We start from the raw sequence: 26,493 nt of genomic DNA on the forward strand, positions 1-26,493 counted from the left end.
ACAGTTGTAGAAAGCCATGAAGTTTTTTTGGACAAACATACAGTCAACAACACTCAGCAAACAGGAACAACCGGGTGTAACAACACGTGAACAGAGACCTAATGACAACCTGGCCACAGACCTAGAGCAAGGTCAAGCTCGTGATCAAGAAGGACAAACAACAACGCATAGAAATATCGCCAGTCGTCCAGATTTTTGTATTATTTCTGCGCTTGGAATAATTTTGAAACATTTTGTGTAGAAACATATAAAAGTTGTTGACAAAAAGATGTTCAGCATAACAGGGTTGTCAGATCTTATATCGCTCCATGGGTGTCATTCTATATTAATGTGTCAGTTCTTTTAAAATATCCACATAGCTTTCTCATATATCAGTAAGTACTGTAATGGTAACATGACTGTTCGTCTCTTATTTATATTTTTGCATGTAAATTTTATGGGTAAAAATTCACTGTTAAGATCGTCGTTTTAATGGTTGCGGTTACTTTTGTTTCCTTCGCGGAAGTCAACATCGATAAGAATACAAAAATGTACGCATCATCGAAAAATCATACAAGGACGGAAAAACTTTGAATTGTAGTCTATGTTTGACGGTTTCGTATCTTTATATTTATCTCTTTGTTGTATAGAAAGAGAAAAAAACAAGTGAATCTTTATACCCCAATTCCGTGTAAATTTTTTTTTATTTGTGATACAGTTAGATAATCCGTCAAAAATTAATGTTTGTTTGAACTAGGGTTTCAAAGTATATTGTACATTACATCAATAAGAGGGATTAATTAAGTGCTTTTATTTTCTTAATTAAACATGTTTGTCTGTGTATGCCTTTTGTTTTGTCTTTTTCTCCCTTTTGTTAATTCAGAAATCGAGATTGTGAATTGGGTAACATAGTTAAAAAAAAAAATTTACCCGGATATATTTATCCAACTTTTAAAAAAAGAACTTTCGAAAGTTCTCTCGTGTTATTTCTAAATAACTTGTGTATTCTTTTTACATTTCTAGTATTTCGTTTTAATTAATCCCCATCCTTTTATACCTTGGACGATTTTTTGCTTGACTTAATGTATATTTACCCATTAGTATAGAAAAAACTCATCCCATATACATTTGTACTATATAAAAAATAGAATTAAGAGAAAAAGTGGTGCGCTCTAAGTGTCTCTTTGTAAATGGTTCAATAGACCACTTTCGAGTTCATCCGTCACCGGAAAAAAACTCGTCAATTATGCGCGCCTTTGTGACGTCATTTACCAGATAGAGGGGATCGCCTGCATCCCTGCACTATTTACGTCTAACAAACGTCTTAGTGATCGTCATTGTGCAGGATAAACTAGAAATAATGGTTGTTCTGAAGGTACTTATTGACAATTTGCCGAATAATTCGTACAATATAGAATTATAGTTTTCAACCACTCGCTCAACATTGGAATGGAAGTGACGACGCTCCTAAACGCACAAATGACGTTCACTAAAACCAGAGTATTTGACGGAAATGCATCGAACTCGAAAGTTGTCTATTGCTGTCTTATTGACGTTAACATATTTATTTCGAACTTATTTATAGAAATTGACGTTAAACCAAACCGGGAGAAAACGATAGCATATATATAGCAAACAACACCCTTCGTGAGACAATACGATACACACAACAAAATACAAACAGATATATACTTGTGACACATCGACCTTAAGTTAAAGCTGATCTTTTTTAATCATTTTCCGGACATGTAACCCGGAAACTACCGAACGTTCCCTAATCGTGTATATTATGTTGTTAATTTGAGAATTAAAGTGAAGTAAGTAAACACATTTTTTTGCTTTCATTCTTCATTTTCTTAAATAGTCACATTTAGTCTATCTAACATATTTTATAATATTTCATTTCAAAATCAAAAGCTAGTTTGGTTTATTTGTTTGAGTTTTAAGGTATAGCAGATTTTTATATGTTTTTCTTTCGACTTTGTACAGTTATAATTATTATCTGCACTTGAACCAATCTTTACTTTGTCGGGACGTTACCAGTAATCATATATATTAAGGTTAAATAATCAAACTTGATGGCAGATCTTTTAAATGTCTCTATTCAATTTATTCACACTGTTTTCCCGTGGCGTAACCCAAACTCTCGTACTCGCAGTGTGTATTAGTTGTTTTGTGTTATTCATCCAAAATTATTTGACATTTTTCCAATCTTAAGAGCGTATATAAAATGAAAAATAGTATTAATACAATGTATGAAGTCGTCCCTTTAATTTGTTAAGAAACACCATCAATTTTTATGAAATTGCTGGTTCACAAATGACCATTGGAATGTTCAACTCATAGTAGCTATAATCACTTCATTTTTCCAAAAATTGTGACATTACTGAAAAAAAAATCACAAAAATACTGAACTCCGAGGACAATTCAAAACGGAAAGTCCCTAATCAAATGGCTAAATCAAAGGACACTGAAAGCGAATTTTCACAGAATTTTTACTTACCAATATTAAAATCAACTTAGTCACTAGCAAAGCATTATTAGGTAGGTTACGCTTCCTAAACACCCCTATTTATTATTTTTTTTCGGCAGGTTCGCTTGCCATATATCTTTGTTATGTTTTTAACTTTGTTAATTTAATCGCCGTATTTTTTGTTGAAAAAGCGTCAACTATAGTTGTTAAATCCTACGTCATTTGGTCTCTGGTGGACTGTTGCTGAAAATTCAAATATTAACTTTTAAAGAGATTTTCATGCTAGATAATTTTACAAGTAAAGTCCAAACAAGACTAGAATGTCACTTTTCTCATTTAAATATGCAAGACTTACTACATTTTGTATTGACTACATTTCCGACATTTTCGTCAGTTAGTATTAATGTAACCTCCTTGATCAGACTTGGCAAATGCTTTAGATATTATCTGCATTATATCTGCAAATTACTAAATGTTTTTCGGTTTTATCCTCTTAATACAAAACGGACATTTCTGTCCATCTTTAACAGGTAGAATCAGAAACAAGACATAAATGTCCATTTAACCCAGTTATAAATTTACTAGAGAAGTTTGACTGCAAATACCAATAGAATGTGTAAAATAAACATTCCTTTTAATTTAAACAGAAATCCATAATTTTGCGTCAAACCAGGCGTCATTTTCTATTCTGAAGTAAGTATTCAATACGAAAATATAGTTTAATTGTTAAATGGCCAAATAAATTAATTCTATTTAACAAAAAAATAATATTGATAGTTTTCACAACCCGAAGTGAACTTTGTGTACATTACTTTCTATATTTTGAACTGTTAATGTGTCTATATATACTAGCTAGCTGAGGATCAGACATGAAGAAGGAAAGGTAATACTGCATAAGTAACACACTTCATCTTATTTGAATATTTACCAAAACTTTGAGATGAATAAACGTAGTTCATACTAAATATCGTTAAATATAATCATAATAATGTGTTCGACTATTGAAAGGCGTCGTTCTAACAAAGTTCATGGACGTATTATGTATGTTACATTAACCAACGCTCTTCAATGATTTTATCCTGTATTCTCGACTAAATTTGCGATAAATTAATGTAATAAAATTGCGAATGGAAAAGGGGAATGTGTCAAAGCGACCATAGAGCAGACAACAGCCGACGTCAACCAATAAGTCTTCAATGTAGCAAGAAACTCCCGCACCCGGAGGCGTCCTTCAGGCTTTATTTTATTAATATTTTGATAAGAGCGTCACTGATGAGTCTTATGTAGACGAAACGCGCGTCTGGCGTACTAAATTATAATCCTGGTACATTTGATAACTATATTCAGCTGGCCCCTAAACAAATAAGTATACTATTTCAGTGATAATAGACGTCATACTTAACTCCGAATTATACACAAGAAACTAAAATAAAAAAATCATACAAGAATAACAAGAATAACAAAGGCCAGAGGCTCCTGACTTGTGACAGGCACAAAGGGCGCACTACGTTTACGCGCATTTGGGGATTAAAATGTTTTACGTTTGCGCGCAGCTTTTGATTACATTTGCGCGCATTCATTTTACAGGTAAACTCAGGTAAAAATATAAATGAAAATTTAATTAAATTATAATTGACTATATATTTTTTTATTTTCATAATAAATATGACTATCAATTATTAATTTTGAAAATATTTCTTAATTCAAACTATATATTGTTCATATTGAATTATAAAACCAATTATAAAGTTATCATCATTTATACTCCATTGCGAATATTTCAGAGTGAAAAGGATTTGAACGAATAGTGATCGTTTTTAAAATAAGTAAATAATTGAAGTTAGTTTGTAAAGTTACACTAAGGCACAAACATGGAGTTTCGACACGTACCTACATGTAAAGTATATGAAATTACCAATACTTTTACCTTTATGATTAGCTATATTTTAGCATTTTAACATTTTTATCTGTACATTTTTCTAGAATTTAGTGCTTGTGCATAATAAAACGGACTTATCTTGCTCGAAATCCCACTTCCACCTCATCGTTGGTGAGTAGGGGACCAAGACTAACGGAATGAGTACTTATACTTGTAAATAATTGAACTAATTATAAATAAATAAGTACTATTACCTGTATTTTACCTGAGTTTACCTGTCAAAAAAATGCGCGCAATTGTAATCAAAAGCTGCGCGCAAACGTAATGATTTTTGCGCGCAAATGTAATGGTAATGCGCGCAAACGTAATGCACCGGGCACAAAATTGCAGCGGGGTTAAACATGTTTTTTGAGATCTCAACCCTCCCCCTATACCTCTAGCAAATGTAGAAAAACAAACGCACATCAATACGCATAGTAAAACTCAGTTTAAGAGAAGTCCAAGTCCGATGTCAATTTAGTTCAGCGACAAATATTTCATTATTAGCACAATTATACTCGTCGATATAATAGGAATATTATAATAAACATTCAATTGTTTCTAAATGAGAAAACATAAATGTTGACCTTATTAGAAATGTCACATGTTCTATATTTTAATCTCTCAGTCCGGAGTTAATAGAACTCTTGACTCAAGTAATGCAGGCGCACTATGGAAAATCTTCAAAATAGATCTTCTCGCATCAATAGTGTCAAATGTACCGCACAAAATGCTCACATACAAATAAAGACTATATGAATAAAATGATGTGGTATGCTTACCTATGATACATCTCTCCACAAGAAACTAAATGACAAAGAAATAAACATATATAGGTCACCGTACGGCCTTCACCAATGAGCAAAGCCCATACCGCATAGTCCGCTAAAAAGGCCCCCGAAATGGAAAATGTAAAACAACTCAAACGAGAAACCTAACGGCCTAATTAATGTACAAAAAATAAACGAAAAACAAATATGTTATACATCAACAAACAACAACCACTGAATTACAGGCTCCTGACTTGGGACAGGTACATTCATACATGATCATACATAAGATTGTAGGGTTAAACATGTTAGCGGGATCACAACCTCCTCTAACCTGATATAGTGGTGTAACAGTACAAAATAAGAACAAATTACAAAAATCAGGGAAATATATCCAACAAAAAAACAGAGTTTACGTGGCCGGGTACTTATATATATCCCAACAACAAAAAAACACTAATCAATGATCTGAGAGTACTCGCAGTTACTAACACCTAGTTCAAAACAACTAACAACTAATAGGAAAACCCATATAATAGAAACACATGTCTTATAAAATAACCAATTGAAATTCATAAATTAAAGCAAACAGTTCAAAAAGAGCAAAGGCAAGCTTATTTGGACTACATAGAAAAACGTGTGTGTGGATTAACAATCAAATAACTAGACTACCATCAGCCTACAGATACAAATTAAAAAAAAACACTGGAAATAATAATACAAGAACTGCACATCTGAAAAAAAGATGGCATATTTTCTTAGAGACACTTCTAAAAATGCAGATATTCGTAATTAACAAAAGAAATGATACAAGGCAATGCATTTTCCATAGATAATGGAATTGGATACACTGTACCAAACTTAAACTGTCCCATTTGTCTAATCTTTACAGAGTGTTATTTTTTTATTAAAACCAATGATTTAAGACCCCAAAAAAATATTTTATTTTTTTTATTTTTGTTATATCAAAAACAGTATTTTTATAAACAAAAATTCTAATTTTTTTATTTAAACATGGTCTGCTTAACATTTTGATTGCAATCCATCCTTGTGTCCATCTGGCTGTCCGTGTGTTTGTCTGTCCGGTCCTTGCAGCGCTCGCACATGTACAAATCCTGTCAGATTTTTACAAAACTAATACTTTAGGTATAAGCAATATCTCAAACAAGTTATATATTGGTGGCCAATCGACTTTTATAAAAACAGTTATAACCCTTGAAAATAATAAATTTATGGAAAATAGCCCCGTTAGCGCTCCCACAGGTACAATTCTTGCCAGGTTTTTAAATAAAACTTATAAACTAGTTTAACATCAACAATATCTCGGAAAAGTTCTAATGATGGACAATGGACTTTTTTAAAAGAGTTATGATCCTTAAAAATATTTAAATTTATGGAAAGTGGCCTCGTTAGCGCTCTCAATGTTACAAGTTTTTTATTTTTTATTTTCAGTTTATTTCTGATAGAACGGACGTAGTTTTTTTTAGCTCACCGTTTCAAAGGAACTGTGAATTTTGCCATCACTTGGCGTCCGTCGTCGTCTGTACGATGTTAAATATTTGAAACATCTCCTCTGAAACTACTGAACCAATTCCAATAAAACGTAAACTGAATGATCTTTAGGATATCTAGAATAAAGTTATTTTCTATTTTGTAAAAAAAAACATGGCCGCCATGAGTAAAAATAGAACATAGGGGTAAAATGCATTGTGTGGCTTATATCTCAAACACTAAAGCCTTAAGAGCAAATTTTCAGATGAATCTAACAACCCATTGTTGGGTTGCTGTCACTAAATTGTTAATTGTACTGAAATTTAGCAGTTTTTGGTTATTATCTTGAATATTATTAATGACAAAGATAAACTGTAAACAGCAAAAAAATCATTCTCTGCCATTAAAGCGGGAGCTTTGGCATGCCACAAAACCAGGTTCAACCCACCATTTTTTTCATAAATTGCCCTGTACCAAGTCAGGATAATGGCCATTGTTACATTATAGTTCGTTTCTTTGTGTGCTACATTTCGGTATTATGTCTCTGTTATATCGTAGTTCTCTTATATTTGATATGTTTCCCTCAGTTTTAGTTTGTAACCCGAATTTGTTTTTTCTCTATTAATTTATGAATTTTGAACAACGGTATACTACTGTTGCCTTTATCATTCAGCAAAGTAAATAGTTATCAAAGGTACCAGAATTATAATTTAGTATGCCAGACGCGCGTTTCGTCCACATAAGACTCATCAGTGACGTTCATATTAAAATATTTATAAAGCCAAACAAGTACAAAGTTGAAGAGCATTGAGGATCCAAAATTCCAAAAAGTTTTGCCAAATACGTGCCAAAGTAATATCTACAAATAAGTTTATATGACCAAATTGTCAATTGAATTCATATGGAGCTATTGTCCTTTAAAGAAATTTTTCAAAATTTGTTCATCTAGTTTGCTTACTTTAAAAAAATCTTCTTAATCTGAATATGTTAAATCAATTTCAGCCCAACTTGGGAGTATCTTGTATAAATTTTGTATTTTATTTCCTTCTTCTTCAAGAAACTTAGCCACTATGGCTAAAATTGAACATCGGGGTGAAATGCATTTTTTGCTTTTAAAGAAAAAACGACAGATACAAAGAACATTTAAATGGAATTTTTAAGCCACTCATTGATTTATATTGAAAAGCACAGATAATCATTTATGCAAGATTTAACCAAAAAATTACAGGTGATCGATTCAGGCTCTTTAGAGCCTGTTGTTCAGAATTAAAATTTAAAGACAGTCTGAGACTAATTTTTTTTTTTTGACATAGATTGAAATGAAACTTGGACAGAGTCTAATTTTAAAAACTATGAAATAGCATCTAAAGGTTTTTAATTTCAATTTGCACAAAGCAAGTGTATTTAGGGACGCAGCTATCCTTCATTCAGTCATCAGCTTTTCGGCTATTTTCTGTTGTTTGTTTGGGTTGTTGTCTCTTTGACACATTCCCAATTTCTAAAAAAAAATCTTAATATATAAAAATGGTGTAGGGGTTCTATTGTTGCCCTCACCCTTTGAAGAAATTTCATGTTTTAATGCTCAAAATGTTCACAATTAAATTCCATCTTTTAAATTTTTGATATTTTTTTGAATTTTGAAAAAAATGATTTTTTTCAAAAAAAAGGGGGGGGCACCATGCCCAAAGAGAAAAATTTTCCTTCTCTACCAAAATATCTCTATCAATCATATATTTCAATTTATTTATTACCAAATTTATGTCAGAAATGCAAGTATAAATGGAATGATTTAGCTTTTTAAGTTCAAAATGTTTCAGTATTTATCTGTTTGGTAATCTGAATTTTGGTGAAAATTGACAATTTTTGACTAAAATTATTTTTTTAAAGAAAAAAAAACACACGACTTTCTTTTTATTTTATTAATATATAGAATTTAAGAGTTTTTAAAAAATTTCATTTTCGAATTTTAACACATTTTTAAATGGTTGCTATGGAAACAAACTATTTAGTAAACTCAAAGTTTTAACGTTTTTGTATAGTTTGGGGTTTTGTTTGTCAATACTGTAAATATGCATATTGTTTGTATTGATTAACTTCATTTCTATGGTTCTTTAAAATCCCATATATTTCATTTTTCAAAGGCTACTTATTTACGTATTTAAGCAAAATTTTGTAAGGATGGTTTCCATGGCAACCAAGGTTCAAAAGAAAAAAAATAATACATTAAACTTATTTTCATACCTTACCTTCTTCATAAACAAAATATAAAGACATTTGAAGAGGGGTCATGAATCGCCTATCAACATGAACCTGCATGATTCTTACAAAGACCGGTACTTAAGTCAGTACAACACCAGGTGTCGAAAAGTTATTACGCAAATTATACCCACAAAGCTAGTACAATACAATACAATACAATATACTTTATTAATAAACCTCAGACACATAGGTGTACAAGAGGACATCATATATACACGTATACACATGTTTATACTCAATACATTCACACTAAACATAATAATGCTACATACATGGTTAAAATATAGCAAAATGTCAATTTACAAACTACCATAACATTCAACTCAAAAACAGACTAACATAAATCACAAGTATCGTGTAATAGTGATCCAGATAATATCAGTGAATGTGTAAAAAAAAAAAAAAGCACAAAATTGCATCAATCTTAACAATCATTTGTACTAAATATCTTGAAACAGGCATAACACTTAATGACGTGGACCATGCAATTATTACACCAGCATTTAAAAAAGGCGAACGATACAAGGCTAAAATTATATACCAATTCCACTAACTTGTATTTGATGTAAGTTGATTGAGTACACATTGTGACTAGTAACATTAATTCCTATCTGGAGTCAAATAACATCCTATACGGCTTCCAATATGGTTTCCAGAAATCGAAATCATCGGAATCACAACCCATTTGATTCATACAAGAACTTCATAACAACAACATCAAAAATATACAAACAGACCTCATTATTATGGATTTTGCCAAAACACAAATGTCTACTCTACAAATTTACATACTATGGCATTTCAGACAGACCTCTGAAATTGTTTAAGCATTTTTTTATCAGACCGTAAACAAACAGTGGTTATAAACGGAATAGCATCAAATACAGTACCAGTTACATCAGGTGTGCTCCAAGGAACTGTCATTTGGGCCTACCATGATTACACAAAACTTTAAGTAGATATAAAGGCCGCTGCTAAATGGAAAGTTGATTTGCTCATGTAGATCCATCCTGGAAAATGCACAGTTCCAATCCTCACACAGAGAAAAGAAACCATTCAAACGCGATTACATCCTGCATAACCATACTTTATAACCAGCAGTAACATCAGCAAAATATCTTGGCGTAACACTACAGTCAAATCTAAAATGGAACAATTTACAAAAACATCATAAAAAATGCAAACAAATCTCTTGGCTTCCTGTCTTCTATAAAGTCAATCATTGACTCATTACACTGGCTGCTACCTTGATTGGCTGCAAAAAAGGACTGCCAGCTTAAGTCTAGTCTATTTTATCGCTAGTCCTTATAACAACAGATACTAAAACAAATACCAAATACTCATGCAATCGATTCGGCAAATATCCTCCTCAAAAGACAGGTACAAATTATCATTTTTTTCCACAATAATACAATGGAACACACGTCGAACAATTGAAACCTTAATGTTACGATTGACATACATATAAATAAACTTAATCAATACCAATGTGCCTGTTTTTAGATCCGTTGTTGGTTTGTTTTTGTTGCTCAATCTTTAGTATTTCACAGTTTTTCATGATTTTTTTCGCCTTATCGTCGTCTTTTTTTTTTAAACACTATAATTTTGTTTTCGGAATACGGATTTTACAATTTTGTAGGTAGAGATGAGCGGACTTGGGACCTGTTTGAAGATTGTAGGACTGTTTTGTTGTCTTTGTTTTGTCCATGCTTATCCGACCGGAGCTCCCCCTGAAGCTTGTCAAACTAGAACTCCACAGCATAACGGAACAACCGCTTCAACTAGATCCAAGCCCTATACAGTGACTGCTAACTCAACTTACTATACTGCTACAGAAAACGTTTTAGGTAAGGTGTATTAAACAGATTAAATGCAGTTACTCTTAATTATTGGTGTAAAACCCAAAAGTCTATAAATATAATGCAAAATGATAGAAATTCTTGCTTTTAAGGGAAACCCATGGCACAACTGAAAGATATATAATAGTTTTGACTGTACAAGCTGATCTCTCGCACTTGAAAATTTCCTCTTACAAGCATATATGTATATATATATATATATATACAACTCGTCTAAACATCAACCCAACAATGTTAGATCTGTAATTTTGCTTTCGCAAATTTTATGTTCTTCCCTCGCCGGGATTCGAACCCATGCTACTGAGATATCGTGACACCAAATCGCCGGCACTGTAGCCGTCCCGCTAGACCACACGACCACCTGGGCTTCATAAATAATGTAGCTTTCGATGGCCGGGTGTTACCTTTCCACGTCAGTTTTAATTTAGTGTCGTACTACAGTACACGATATATAAGGCATGGAGATGTTATTTTTACAGATCAGCTAAATTATCTATAGTATTGGATCCTACAAATTAATGTAAGATACAGTTACAGAAAATAATTATATTCATATATATACATATAAACGATCCTAGTGTATTTTTGCAATAGATTTAAGAAGATGTGGTATGAGTGCCAATGAGACAACTATCAATCCTTGTCACAAATTGTAAAAGTAAACCATTAAACTTTGTCAAATGTCAATGTACGGTCTTCAACACAGGGCCTTGGCTCACACCGAACAGCAAGCTATAAAGGGCCCCGCAAATAACTAGTGTAAACCGATTCAAGCGGATAACCCAACGGTCTAATCTTTATAAAAGATAACAAGAAACAAGAAACACTTATGAACCACACCAACAAACGACAAATGCAGCGGATTTAAACGTCTTAATAGGAACATGTACCAACCTTCATCCTTACCCGAAAAAATTGTCTTAAGTGTTACATCACAACATAGAAAGACACACTATAAAATAACAATTGAAATAATGGCTTAACTCAATCAAAGACATATTTAAACACAAGTAAACATACACTGAATCTATTGTGTATGCAATACAATAAGCTGGAATTGTGTGACGTTTCAAGTTGCACACTACGAACTCATATCAGACCACCACCCGACTTTTTTATGATACTAGTAGAAGAAAAGAAAAAGAAAAAGTTAAAAGTAATGAACGGGTTGAGTTTTGTGAATTTTCAATCTTTGTCAGCTTTTTCGGTTACCTATGGTAGTTGTCGTCTTCGTCGTTCAGTAGTTAATTATTATATCTTATCCCTTTTTATGAATTTGTTTTACAATTACAATCATGGTGTAGTTAAAAACGGGTTGTATTATAGTCTTGATGACTAGTTGTCTCAAAGCCTTCATATTACATCTCTTCGTCGATTATTGATGTTAGAGTTATTTTTTCACAGTGACTTTAAAGGGTGTTTTAGGTAGCACGAAGTTTAAAGGTTTCTTGATACAGATGAGAACAGCAGACCTGCAGCAAATAGTGGGAACTTTCACCGTCATAACAACTGCTGAAACCCAACTTCTACAGTGTAACAATGTGGTAAGTTAACTCATACAGTGTAACCATGTTGTTAGTTATCTTCTACAGTACAACCATATCAATTAAAACTATCTGGATAAATAAGTTTGATTTTATCGACGATTCTATGACACTATGTTGTTTATATTTGCGTTGCTTGTACATTTGATTTTGTTAAGTATTATACTGTTCTAAATAGTTTTACATGCGCTTTTTGTATACAATTTTTTATATATTCTTTTATGTTTTTTGTTTAAATATCAATCAGCAGACACCCAATGGATTTAGTGTATAGACGTCGTGCAAAATCGGAGAAAAAACACTATCTGCTTTAATGCCAAAATGTTATTATCGATAGACCGTACATTTTGATAAATAAAAAAGTGAAAATTTGATGTGACTTGCAAGCCAAACATACATCAACAATGTTTTGGGGATTATTTTGATTTTTTTTTTAATATCAAACAGATTACTATTAGCGAAACACTGTTTCTATAGTGAGTCTTTATTAAAAAAAAACCTTCATATCAATTTTTGCGTGTCTAATTCGTAGCTAATAATCATTTCATTTTTCATTAATAATGACCCATTTGGTGATTTTAGACTGTTTTCCTCTTTAGACGAGTTGTTGTCTTTTTGACACATTACCCATTTCCATTCTCAATTTTATTAACCGGATTTTTGTGACAAAAATGTCGGTTATTGATTTGGGGATGTACGGCGGGCGGCCGGTCGGGCGGCCGGTCGGGCGGGCGGCAATCAAATGTTGTCCGTGCATTTACTCATGAACCGTTCAACCAAAGCTTTTAAAATTTTAATATGTTGTTACTGACAACAAATGAAGGTCAAGTTCAATAATGACGATTTTCACTTTTACCGTTCAGGAGTTATGGTTCTTGAAAGATTGAAAAATGGTGTTTCCAGTCATGTCCGTGCATTTACACATGAACTGTTCAACCAAAGCTTCCCAAATTTTAATATGTTGTTACTGATGACAAAATGGAGGTCAAGTTAAATAATGACGATTTTCACTTTTACCGTTCAGGAGTTATGGTTCTTGAGAGATTGTAAAATGGCGTTTCCAGTTGTGTCCGTGCATTTACTCATGAACTGTTCAACCAAAGCTTTTCAAATTTTAATATGTTGTTACTGATGACAAAATGGAGGTCAAGTTCAATAATGACGATTTTCACTTTTACCGTTCAGGAGTTATGGTTCTTGAGAGATTGAAAAATGGCGTTTCCAGTCGTGTCAGTGCATTTACTCATGAACTGTTCACCCAAAGCTTTTCAAATTTTAATATGTTGTTACTGATGACAAAATGGAGGTCAAGTTCAATAATGTCGATTTTGACTTTTACCGTTCAGGGGTTATGGTCCTTGAAAGATCGAAAAATGGCGTTTCCATTCATGCTGTTGCATTTACTCATGAACTATTTAACCCAAGCTTTTCAAATTTTAATATGTTGATATTGAAGATTTTCTCTTTCACTGTTCATCACTTATGGTTCTTGTGATATTGCCGGGGCACAAATAAATGTTAATAAATCCGGTTTGCTGTCGTTGTGACAGCCTCTTGTTTTTATTTGTATACATTATCTCATAAACATGTTTAACCCCACCGCATTTTTGCGCCTGTCCTAAGTCAGGAGCCTCTGGCCTTTATTAGTCTTGTATTATTTTTAATTTTAGTTTCTTGTGTATAATTTGAAGTTTAGTATGGCGTTCATTATCACTGAACTCGTATATATATTTCTTTTGGGGTCAGCTGAAGGACGCCTCTGGGTGCGGGAATTTCTCGCTGCATTGAAGACATGTTGGTGACCTTCTGCTGTTGTCTGTTCCATGGTCGGGTTGTTGTCTCTTTGACACATTCCCCATTTCCATTCTCAATTTTATTTGTTTTAACTAACACCATGTATATGTTAACACGGTGCGATTAATGTAATTTAATTGACTTTCAGAGTGGTGCTGCAATAACCCATACTAGTAATGATAGTAAGACAGATATACAAGCGATCTGGACTCCCCCGTCACAACCTGTTGGAAACGTCATAATAACGTACGTATCTTTATGAGAATATCACAGACACTTCAGAAAAAATTCCTATAAACCTTGATATTAAAAAAAATCTATAAAAGAAGGGCGAAGCTACCATAGGGACACTCAAATTCACAGATCGAAAATAAACTGACGATGCCGTGGCTAAAAAAAAAGACAGACAAACAAACCAAAAACCAAACAAAAGTACACAAGACACAACAAAGAAGAGTATCTGTTTTGCAATTTTATTGTCATAATCCCTGAAAATGTCCTTATTTGATCATTTGAAAAAGCTAATGACCACAACATAAGATTTAAGTAAACATAAAGAGAGTTTTAAACACAATGTATTCAAAAGCAAAATTACAAAAATACTGAGAAATTCAAACGGAAAGTCCTTAATCAAACGGCAAGTGATCCATATTTTTACACATTTGTAGTTTAAACATATTTTATTGTTCAAAACAAATGGATTAGACACAAGTTTTTCAACTTAGTTCCGTCTTCTCCATAATATACATGAATATACATTATATTTATATAGCACATTACATAAATTTGTATTTTTCTAATAAGCATGAAGGCATGAAAAATAATTAAATAAATCACAACTATTGTTATTATAATATTTATACACAAAAAATAATAGAAACGGCTCAATGGATATCAAACGTTCTTATTTTGAGTAATCAAACACACCCAAACGATCGATCTAAAGGGAAACACCAACTGTTACTATAGTGTGTTTATCAATGACTTTCTATAATATTTACCTGTATAAGTTGTAAAAGTAACATGCAATATTGTGAATATATATAATTGTGATACGGACATTAAATTCTGACTTTAAAAATGCGGATAAAGGGATGACAAGAACATAGATGTAATGTAAGTATCGTTTTTGTATTAACTTCAATAATTGAAATCCATTGAGGCGAAACATTATGTTAACCGTTTTGAACAACAAATCGATCATTCGAACAATGCATAGTCTGTACTGTAGACTAGTAAATAAAACAATAACCAGCAAGGTTGTTATCAGAGTGAGAAACGTTGAGTTTCTTTTATATATTTATGTACAGCAGAAAATATTACAAAATTGTCTTTTGTATCTAAGTTGTCATTACCAAACAATAACAAATCAATTGTAACAGGAATGTCTAAGTGGGTCAGTTCAATAAGCATAACATTTCTTTGCGATGCAAATTTATTACAATATAATAAATAGTGTTCAACACTTTCACTAGTGTACCCACATGCACAATATACATCATGTACTAAATTGGCCTTGTTTAAATCTGCGCTAAGTGCACTGCACTTGTTGCGTAGCCTTGCATGTAATATAGATAGCAGTCTATCTCCATAAAAATAGTACCTAGGAGGTTTTACATTATGAAAATACAGTTGTTGCAATTGTAACTTGAAGGAAGAGAAAGTAGGAATTTGACGAATATTCAAATCTAATTCATTCCACAATGTTATAGAAGATGGAAAAAAAGACTGTTGATAAACTGATAGACGATTCAATGGTATATTAATGTTATGTCTATTTCGCAGGTTATAATTATTAGTATCTGATACATACGGAGGAACCAATACTTGTAAATAATCCGGTGTTTGGTTATTTACAATTTTATAAAACATGGTCAGTTTTTTAACTTCCCTTCTGACACTTAATTTCTCCCATCCCGTCTCTCTATAAATAGAGTTGATACTAGCATAACATGGTAAGCCGGTAACTATACGTGCAGCTTCAATCTGAATCTTTTCTAACCTTTCGGAATTAATTTGCCCACAGTTGTCCCAGACTTCAGATGAATATTCCAAAATAGGACGAATAAAAATCATATAAATCTTTTCAAGATATTCCCTTTTTAGTCTAAATTTTAGTTTCCTCAGTACATTTACTTGTTTTGACGTCTTCTCTATCAGTTTATCAACATGTTTATTCCATTTACAGTCACTACAAAAAATAATACCTAAATGTTTATGTGTATCTACAGGAGCTATTGAGACTCCACCAAAATCAAAAGTAAAGACGTTCTGCATATTCCTAGTATTAAAAATCATGATATCTGTTTTATTAGGATTAAATTTTAGCATCCACTTTTCAGACCAATTTTGCAAACTATCTAAATCAATATTTATTAAAGTGCTGAGACTTGTAACATCGGGTGCAGTATGACCAATAGATGTGTCATCAGCAAAAAGTCTACTGAACCCACTTAGATCATCTGCAATGTCATTTATGTAAATCAAAAATAATAATGGACCAAGTACCGACCCCTGGGGCACACCAGCTCTTAAACAGCCCAATGTGGATAGTGAATCTTTCATAACCACTCTTTGTGACCGTCCCGATAAGTAACTTTTCAACCAACATAATAAATCCCCTTTAATGCCATATTTTTCGAGCTTATATATAAGACCTTTGATCCAAACTGTATCAAAAGCTTTACTTATGTCCACAAATGTTATACTAGTAAGTTGTTTGTCGTTTAGTGACTTTATAATATGGTTATACAACTCAATCAATTGATGGGTAGTAGAATATCCAGGAATGAATCCTGATTGAAACTTGTATAATAGCTTATGTGAAAGCAAATGATTAAAAATATTTTTAAAAACTATTTTTTCCAGAAGTTTGCTCACACAAGATAATAAAGAGACAGGTCTATAATTTGAGGGCAAAGATTTATCACCACTTTTAAATAATGAAATAACATGTGCAATTTTCCACTGGTTTGGGAATATTTTATCCCGTAATGACCTATTGAATAATAAACATAATGGTTTTGAAATTTGATTTCTGACAGCAAGTAACATTCTGTTGCTTATAATATCAGGCCCCACCGCTTTATCAACATCAAGTGTGGAAATCATATCGTGCACGTCTTGTTCACTAACTACAATCGATGACAGGAAATCAGCACAACGATCGTTAAAGGCCGGTAAATCCTTATCTGGATTCTCCAAATTAGCTATGGAACAGAAATATTTATTCAAAATTTCAGACTTTTCAGAGCTCTCATATGCCAAATTATAATTTTGATTCGGATCCTTCAAAGGTGGTACGTCACGAACAGGCCTGTCGCTTTTAATGTGCATATTAATAATCTTCCAATACTGTTTCGGATTCGCTTGTTTGATTTCATCTAAATTTTCATTTAAACTGGCGTAAAAGTGTTTTTTAGCCTGTTTTTTCATGTTATTTACTTTGTTTCGCTGTTGTTTAAACTTAAGTTCAGCGAAAGATGTTTTCAAGCGTAGAAATACTTTACGAAATCTGTCGCGCTTGCGCATTTCACGACGCAAGTTAGAATTATACCAAATTTTGTCATCACATCGCACTACAACTTCTCGTGTAGGTATACACTCTGATGCTATGTCAAGGAGTGAATTAGTGAAATTAGTGCAAGCAACATTCATGTTATCTGCGTCAGAAATCAAATGCTCCCAATTGGTCCTTGATACCTTTTGATTCATGAGGTCAAAATCCCCATTTTTATAATCCCAAATCTTCCGCTTATAAGTACGACTACTTGTAAATCCGCAATTAATTGTGACATATGTTCCATCATGATCACTGATCTTTCTATCAATAGGTACCGTGTCTTTATCGACAACAGGTATCGAATCTGTCACTAAAATAGGATCAAGCAACGAAGTGTTACCTGTACGTGTATCAAAGTGCGTCGGCTTATCTATAATGTTAATGAGGCCGTTAATGAAAACAATATCTCTTATATTTGACGATATATCTGACATGAAATTTTTGTTCAGATCTATATATATATCTTTATTTCTCAACAAACCAAATTACAATGGTATAGAGATACACACAATAACTACATAGTTCATATGTACAAACATACAAAATTATACGAAAGCAAGAGGAGGTACATATCATATATTACGATCAGATCACCCAAACAAATTATACTATTATTTTCATCTAAGGCCCTTTTCAACATCATATCAAAATATTGCCAGAAACAAACTGAAGACTGTCGCTCTGATCTATAATTAATATTAATCAGTATTGATCGAAGTTTCGTTTTTAATTCGAACCACATACTTTCAACTTCATCATGTTCTAAATCAACACGACGAACAATATTAATTAAACTTTTATAATACATAATTATGCCCCCGCCGTTGGCATTCCGGTCTTTTCGAACTGGTGTCTCAAAACCAAATAATGATATATCGAAATCAGTAACGTTAACATCTAAATGTGATTCGGTAAAAAATACTATATCGAAATCTTCAATTATGTCAGTAATATAATTCAGTTTGTTTCTTAAGCTTCTAATATTACCGTGGAAAATTGACAATGTTTTTTCGGGCGGGTCTGGTGTGCCTCCTGGACCAGGATTACTTTCTATATCGCCACATATTAACAATAAGCTATATAACAACATATAAAATGATACAATATCAGAATATGATTTGTATTTACTTAGTATCCACAACATACATTTCTCCAAATTTACACATATTTCAAAAAGTACATCATTAAAACTGACAGTATGTTTAATAACTGTTTTTACACAACCAGAGCTCAGTTTGCAATAAAACAGTCCTATTGATATTCTGTGTGCAACAATATCACTACCCATTGTCGAATACAAAGTATTCAAATATTAAAAAATAGGACCGTTTTAATACATTTAAAGAATACAAACAATAGCACTTCGAATGATCAAAATTGAGTTTTTCAACGGCATTACATGCTGTAGCAATTATGTACAAATTGAGGTATAACAACGTAAAAGTTGAACACATTGAAAAAAAAGGGGGGTGGTGATTGCGAAATTGAACGAGAGAAGTTTATAATAATCTGATAAATATCATTTCTATTGACGAGATAAACAAAAGTTATATATGTATTACTGATGTTCAGATACAAAGAACAAAAACAAAAATTATTGTATTTTCAACTACTAGTATCGATAAATGAATAAGAGGCGGAGTCTAATTAGGTTTGATATTAAGGCCATATGTTATTTACTACTAATCACGCTAGAGTAAGCATGACACTTGAATGTTATTTAAACAACACAAAATAATTTGTATATAGGTTTTGAAACTGAGAACTCTACTCATACATTTACCACAGTATTTACACACTCAACAGTGTATGTAAACAGAACCACGTGCTATGTCATATAATAACAATAACAAAACACAGGATAATACAGTTCAAAACGGCAAGAAAAATAATAATAGACACATTCGTATGAATTTGCTAAATACAACCCAATATTATACGTAATTTATCAGTACAAGAATATTAAACTTGGTGCAAACGGAATGTCTAATTCTCATCTTGGCTGTCACCCTCAAGGACTTCCCCACCGAGTTTATATATGTCTTGTCTAGATTTTATCTTTTTCGGGCTGGATACATCAGTTTTCTTAACAAGTATTGTGCCGTCATGTGTCCAGAATGAATGTATCTTGTCTTTGGTACGCAGAGTATTTAGTCTGTTTATCAGATCATATCTGTGTTTAGTTAGGTTCTCAGCTATAAAAATCTTGTCGGGGTTGTTTTTAAGTTGCTTCTTATTGCTGAAGACCATGTTACGCTGACGATAAGAAAGGAATCTTACGATGATGGAGATCTTTCCGTCTTTCATTTCACCAATGGGATGGGATCGACCTATGTCGAAAATATTCAGTTTGACTTTGAGCTTTTTGTTACAAATACGTAAAACAAGATCATCTGTATCAATTGGTGTTATGACTGCACCGTTATTATCGGTTGGTACAGGAACATTATGGAACCTTAAACTTGTTCTCCTGGAATATTGCTCTTGTTCCTCTATTCTAGATTCTACCTTAACTAGCTTGGATTTTAAGGATTTTATTTCGTCGCTTTGTTTTTTCATTTCTGCCTCTTGCAGTATCAGAGCATCTTTGTTTTGGGTAATAGTGTCAATATATGGTTGGATTCTGTCATCAACAATTTCTATTATTTTGGGCTTCACTTGATCCATGATTTTTTCTGCTATCATAGGAATTATTGTATTGATGAATGCTTGGTTGTTTAATGTAGCACAAACCACTTCTGATAGTTTAAATACTGTTTCATTTTCTATGGATTTTGCAAGAATGTGTTCAACAAGTGGAATATGATTATCATCATGACTTGGGGATGTTTCCAAGTCTTTTAGCTTGGCTTGTTTTTCGACCTGTTGCGAAGAAGGAGAAGATAAGTCAGGACTACTAGCTGGTTGATCACGTTTAGCTCTAGACTTAGGTGTTGTGTTGATAAATTTATCTAACTTTGATTGTTTATCTTTGTTTACTAGGTCGGCCATGTTGCTCATTACTAAATCAACTCACTTTGATTGATGTTCAATATCTTCAAATACACACTTCCAGAAGTTGTTGATGACGGAATTCAGCATACAGATATCTCATATAATAAATGTTCAATTCAATTCATTAATAATTTGACAAGAAATACTTCATAATATAGATTTTCTCTCGTTTTTCGCTGCTCTGAAAATTTTCAAACCTCCATACTCAAGGGCACATAACTCATCCAACATTTGTACATGTACCTTCAGTTGGCATTAAGGATAGAAATTTTGACCGAGAAAAAATTGAATCGACATCAAAGTCCGACACGTGCTAGGGGTCAAAGGTCAAATGATTTTCTGAAACCATGTGCTTTAAATTTCTTCTGACATAGGGTACATTCAAATAACACATGGATATTAGATATGAAATACCTCTATAAAAATCCCACAGAGTCCCTACTAAAGACTTAGAAACACGAATCCCACCATAAACTGAGAGCGATCTCAGGTGCTCAAAAGGGTAAGCAGATCCTGCTCAACATGTGGCACCCGTCGTGTTGCTCACGTTATTAAAATCCCGGTAAATATTCTAATTCGGTAGGTCACATTCGTGGAAAGTGAACGGGATTGTAGTTATTACATAAGGAATATATCTGATATCGTTTGTGAAACGGATATTCCGTAATGGTCAACCAACACGTGATGGCGTTTCAACTTCGATTCACCACTTGGAACCCTTAGTCTAACAGCTAACTTGTGTTCAGCATCCCTCTACCGAGGAAATCATGATAGACTAGGAAATGCAAGCCCGGGAACATCGTATCCGTTTAGAAATATGTACTCCGTATACAGGCGCTGTTGGAATGTTGCTACATAGAAATGTGAAATTCACAATTGAGAAGCTGAATCATCTTTTGTGTCGTATAGTTTTGTTTCCTACCGACCTTCATTGTCAATTTCTAGATGGAAGTCAAGATATGAGGCAGACTTAACTGTATTTGTTTGTATCCTTTATCTCATCTTCGATTAGAAAGATGTGTTCGACATAGTCACCAAATTTTGAAATATTAGTGAGAGAACATCATCTATATAGCGGAAAGTAAAGTTAAAGGATATTGCTAACTTCTCTTCTTTCTTTCTAAGAAGTTCTTGTATGAAGTCAGCCTGATAAGAATAAAGAAACAAGTCGGCAAGAAGAGGGGCACAGCTGCGTATCATGGGAATGCCGATTGTCTGTTGAAAAAACGTCCTCCAAACGTAACAAATATGTTGTCAATAACGCATCGAAAAAAGAATAGTTAAAAAGATTGACGTAGCATGTGTAATGATAGACCATTCAGTTTCTCAATTTTGATTTGTATCAACGACCTCACAGCCTTAATCCATTTAGATAAGAGTATCTACTATTTCAAATTCATTCTCGCGTTTATCCTTTAACATAACAGGTGTCGCATTATATTGGCTATTTATATAATTGTGTATTTCTTAAGAAATTGAATTCTTTCAATTATTATAGTTTTTTTAAACAATGTCTAAAAGTTGTTTTACAAGGAACAATTTACCTGAATAAAATATCTCATCTGATATTGATTTATTTGTAGAGCCACAGTGGTGCAGGACTTTCAGACTTTCTGGAACAACATTGTATCAACATCAATTCAACAATCTACACCGTCCACCACAACAACTGTTGCCACAACTAAGACTACACGAGCGACAAGTTCGTCTTCAGCGATGACTGCAGGCTACGCAGGACTCATTGGGACAATGTTTGCACTGTATATCATGAACATTCTAAATTAATATTTCCTTTTCAAGATAGATCGGGGGTGGAAGTTAAAAAACAATTATTATAAATGATATGGTCTTCATTTTTATTGACATTAATAAGTCTGATGCAGACATGAAATTTATTTGTAAGAATTATTATTTTTCTAAATTAACATTATATCTACTTTAACTCATTGATTGAAAAATATATCAGGGGAGGGAGATAATTCAAAAAAAAATTCATTATGGAATGTACAGTAGCTTTACCTGATTTGTTATTTAGTAAGGAATCAAACCCGAAAATGTTGATGACTTTTTTTTATTAAATCATAAAGTATAGTTTTCTTTCTATTCAAGCCAAAGGTGCTTTTACATGTATGTTATCGCCCCTGATTAATGGCGGTTGGTGGAAAAATTCACTGGTAAAATATTCTGAGAATCCTGGGTTTTTTAACAGTTTCCATCATTTAAAATACACCAAATATTTATATCAGAGAGGAAGAAACACTAAGATAACTTCCGATCGATCAATTATATTTACAAACATTTATTTACGCTGATTTACGTGTGTGCACATATAACTATATAAACACGTGTTGACTACAAGCCGGTCATCATGGTAGATTTAGGCAAATTGAAAATTGACCTATCGATGGACAAAACCATTAATGACTATCCTCTTTCATCTCTCCCATCAAAGCTTAACAAGAGGACTGGTAAAGCAAAATTAAGCCTTTTCGAGCAAATTGACCCAAACTTGTATGATGAACATGCTAAAATCATCACATTCTACACAAACCTTGACAGAATCCAACCATGGATAAAAACACTAGATATTTACTATTATGACAATCTTGGAAAGGAACCTGATTATGATATTGAATGGTATGACGAACCCAAAACATGGGAAAACCGAAACAACAGTGGAAATTCTGTGATGATTGAAGTATTAAAAAAGGGGGAACTTCAATTTAATATTACATTTTTTGTCACAACAGGAACAATAAGAGTACAAGGCAGTCATTATTATGAGTTTGTGGATATTCATTTTCCAATTCTGAAAGATATTCTTGATAAAGTTCTTACAAACATATCACAAACCAGTCCAACTAATACATGTATTTCACACGAATGTCATGATGACAATAACAATACACACATTAATGAATTATGCCCTGTTGACAAGGTCACTTGTGTATTACCTGACTCCCAGACTGGGTTAAAATCAGTACTAGTACAAGAAGATCAACCTCAAAAAGATGATTTTCAAAGGCTTGAATTAAATTTAGTTGACACGCTGGCTAAAATAGAACACAGTCACAATGAAAACTTCAGCAAAGTATTAACTGCTGTTAAACAATGCAATGATGATGTTCTAGTCTTGGGAAAAGGTAGAAAAGACGACAATGAGATATCAACATTACAATTAAAATATAAAACCGTACAAACAGAAAAACAGACTTTGGAAGTTAAATTAAAACACGAGCAAAGCAATATTATGTTAATTAAAGCTCAACATGAAGATCAGATGAAATGTCACAATCAAATACTGGAGGAGACTAGAGCAGAAATGAAAAAGGTATTAACTACTTCAAACTCTCAGATCGACTTTCTATCGGTAAGCCTACAAACCAAAAATGAAGAAATTGACAAACTAACTGATACTCTAAAACGACATACTCAACACTTGGAGAAATTACAAGAAGAAAATATCTCTCTCCGCTCCCAAATGATTTCTCGATTTGAAGATTTTCATCTTGTTAATGCAGACACGAAATATACTGACAAATCTAAACTTGACATTGATAACAAACCAACAATTATTTTAATTGGTACATCCAATACCAAACGTATCAATGCAGAGAAGCTATCGCCATCATTTACAACCAATAAGGTTACTGCTTTCAATTTAGAAGAAACTAAACAAGCTATTTTGGAGATATCGGATATAATTCCAAATCTAGTAGTGTTTCATTCCCTGACGAATGATTTGAAAATAAAATCACCACAGCAATGTGTAGAAGAAATACAAGATATTGTCAAGCTTGCACTTCAAAAATGGCAAAATAGTGGTTGCATCATCTCTCTTACTACTCCTCGACTCGACAGTGTAATTTTCAACACAAATGGACAAATCATAAATGCCTTGTTGAAACAAATATATGATGACAATAAAGATGTTCTACTTGTTGATCATGGCAATATGTTGCGAAATGGAAACCCAATTGCAGAGCTACTAAGTGAAGATAAATTTCATCTCTCTGACTCTGGCGTGTCTCAGCTATCGGCAAACTTAAAGCGTGGAATACACACTGCCTTAAACATTCCCATGCCAAATTCAAGAGGTAGATCCAAATCGCGCAACACAAGAGGACGTGGACGTGGACGTGGCAGAGGTCATCATGAATAACTTGCTTTTTAATATTATACATATTACCATATCATTATGTTGACTTCCTTTAACATGTTTAAAGTCATTTACATATAATTTATATATACATGTACAACTTTATATATTTCTTCTTTTTTTCTGGGCTGATAAATTCATATTCTCATTTGAATAGATTTTTCAAATGAAACAGCCATTATGTGAAGAAGTCACACTATTACATGGTCATATATATGTAACCTCTGCTAGGTATAAAAGTTCGCCTTTTTTATTTTATTTCATTCATTTTTATTTTTAGTCTTCACATTTGAATCATACTTTTGATCTTGAATTAACCCAGGATATCAGGTTATTCAACCCAAATCAGTTTAATAGTTATTCAGTTAAAAGAGGATACATAGAAAAGAAATTATCTGTCATTATATCATAGACTATTTGTATTTAGAAAACCATTGTAAAAACTATCCTCTAAATAAATCTACTTATTTCAAATATTTACATTTCTGAATATTTTCCTTGTTGTCTCTTCCTTTTATTTAGAGACAAATTTTTATAATTTTTTTTTATAGATAGAAAATCTATTCTATTATTTATACCAGATTTAATTGTATCAACCAAAATGCCAAAATCAAACCAATCATCTGTAAAATTTGGTTATTGGAATATAGGTGGCTTATTTTCAAAGGGCATGAATAAAGCAGAGGATCCCCTTTTTCTGAAACATATAGAGAATTACGACATTGTTTTTTTAGTCGAAACTCATGTGGGATATAATTCCCAAATACACAATATTGGTAAATTTCATTATCATCCAATATGTAGAAAATTATCAAATAATAACCGTCATTTTGGGGGTATAGCAATTCTACAGAAAAGTCACGTTAAACCTCATGTCAAAATATTGATTAACAGTAATCCAGATTATCAATGGATTAAATTAGAAAAATCCTTTTTTGGATTTAAAAGTGACCTATTTATTTGTGTACTGTACAACCCCCCTGTTACGTCTAAATATACCCAAGAACTCTCTTCTGATGTTTTTGAATGCATAGAAAAAGATATCTTTCAGTATAAAAAAATGGGTGAAATTTTGTTATGTGGAGATTTTAATGCCAGAATAGGCTCTGAAAATGACTTTATAGTAAACGATGATTCAAAATTTACTCCAATTTTTGATACATACCCTACTGACAAAAACATTATGACAAGAAAAAGTCGAGACCAAAAAATTGATCAAAGAGGCAAAGAAGTTTTGGATTTTTGCATTAGTAAACAAATAAGAATTTTAAATGGCAGAGTTCTTGGTGATACATTTGGTAATTTTACTTGCTATACCCCCAATGGTGCAAGTGTGGTTGATTATGTTGCTGTGTCGGAAGAAATTCTTGAAAATGTACTGTATTTTAAAGTATCCAGATTTATTCCCACATTATCTGATTGTCATTGTAAACTTGAGTGGGAATTATCTGCAAAATATTGTGTTCCTGGAGAAAATGATATTCCAATCCAGTTGAAAAATATGACACCTAATTATATCTGGACTGACTGTTCAGCAATAAAATTTCAAGAAACACTTTCTTCAGATACGCTACAAAACTACATACTAGAATTCAACAACAGCACAATTCAATTTACTCAGACATCAGTAGATGAAGCATCATCAAAACTTTCAAACATCTTTTTATCAGCAGCAAATCTATCACTTAAAC

General features: G+C 32.5%; 1 protein-coding gene across 3 annotated transcripts; it reads left to right on the forward strand.

The window, feature by feature from the left end:
- The first annotated feature begins 1,668 nt into the window (after positions 1-1,668).
- LOC143084877 (putative defense protein 3) lies at positions 1,669-22,734 on the forward strand. 3 transcript variants are annotated; one of them, XM_076260931.1, is made up of 6 exons: positions 1,760-1,796; positions 3,100-3,145; positions 10,530-10,737; positions 12,154-12,293; positions 14,236-14,333; positions 22,227-22,734. In XM_076260931.1, the coding sequence occupies exons 3-6, from the start codon at positions 10,536-10,538 to the stop codon at positions 22,426-22,428; spliced, it is 642 nt and encodes a 213-aa protein (XP_076117046.1). In that variant the 5' UTR covers positions 1,760-1,796; positions 3,100-3,145; positions 10,530-10,535; the 3' UTR covers positions 22,429-22,734. The 3 variants fall into 3 exon arrangements, with proteins under 3 accessions (XP_076117047.1, XP_076117046.1, XP_076117048.1); XM_076260932.1 differs by lacking the exon at positions 3,100-3,145 and having other exon boundaries at positions 1,669-1,796; XM_076260933.1 differs by lacking the exon at positions 3,100-3,145 and having other exon boundaries at positions 1,780-1,796; positions 10,534-10,737.
- The last annotated feature ends 3,759 nt before the right edge of the window (positions 22,735-26,493 follow it).

The sequence above is a fragment of the Mytilus galloprovincialis genome, chromosome 8, assembly GCF_965363235.1.
Source record: "Mytilus galloprovincialis chromosome 8, xbMytGall1.hap1.1, whole genome shotgun sequence".
Classification (NCBI taxonomy): domain Eukaryota; kingdom Metazoa; phylum Mollusca; class Bivalvia; order Mytilida; family Mytilidae; genus Mytilus; species Mytilus galloprovincialis.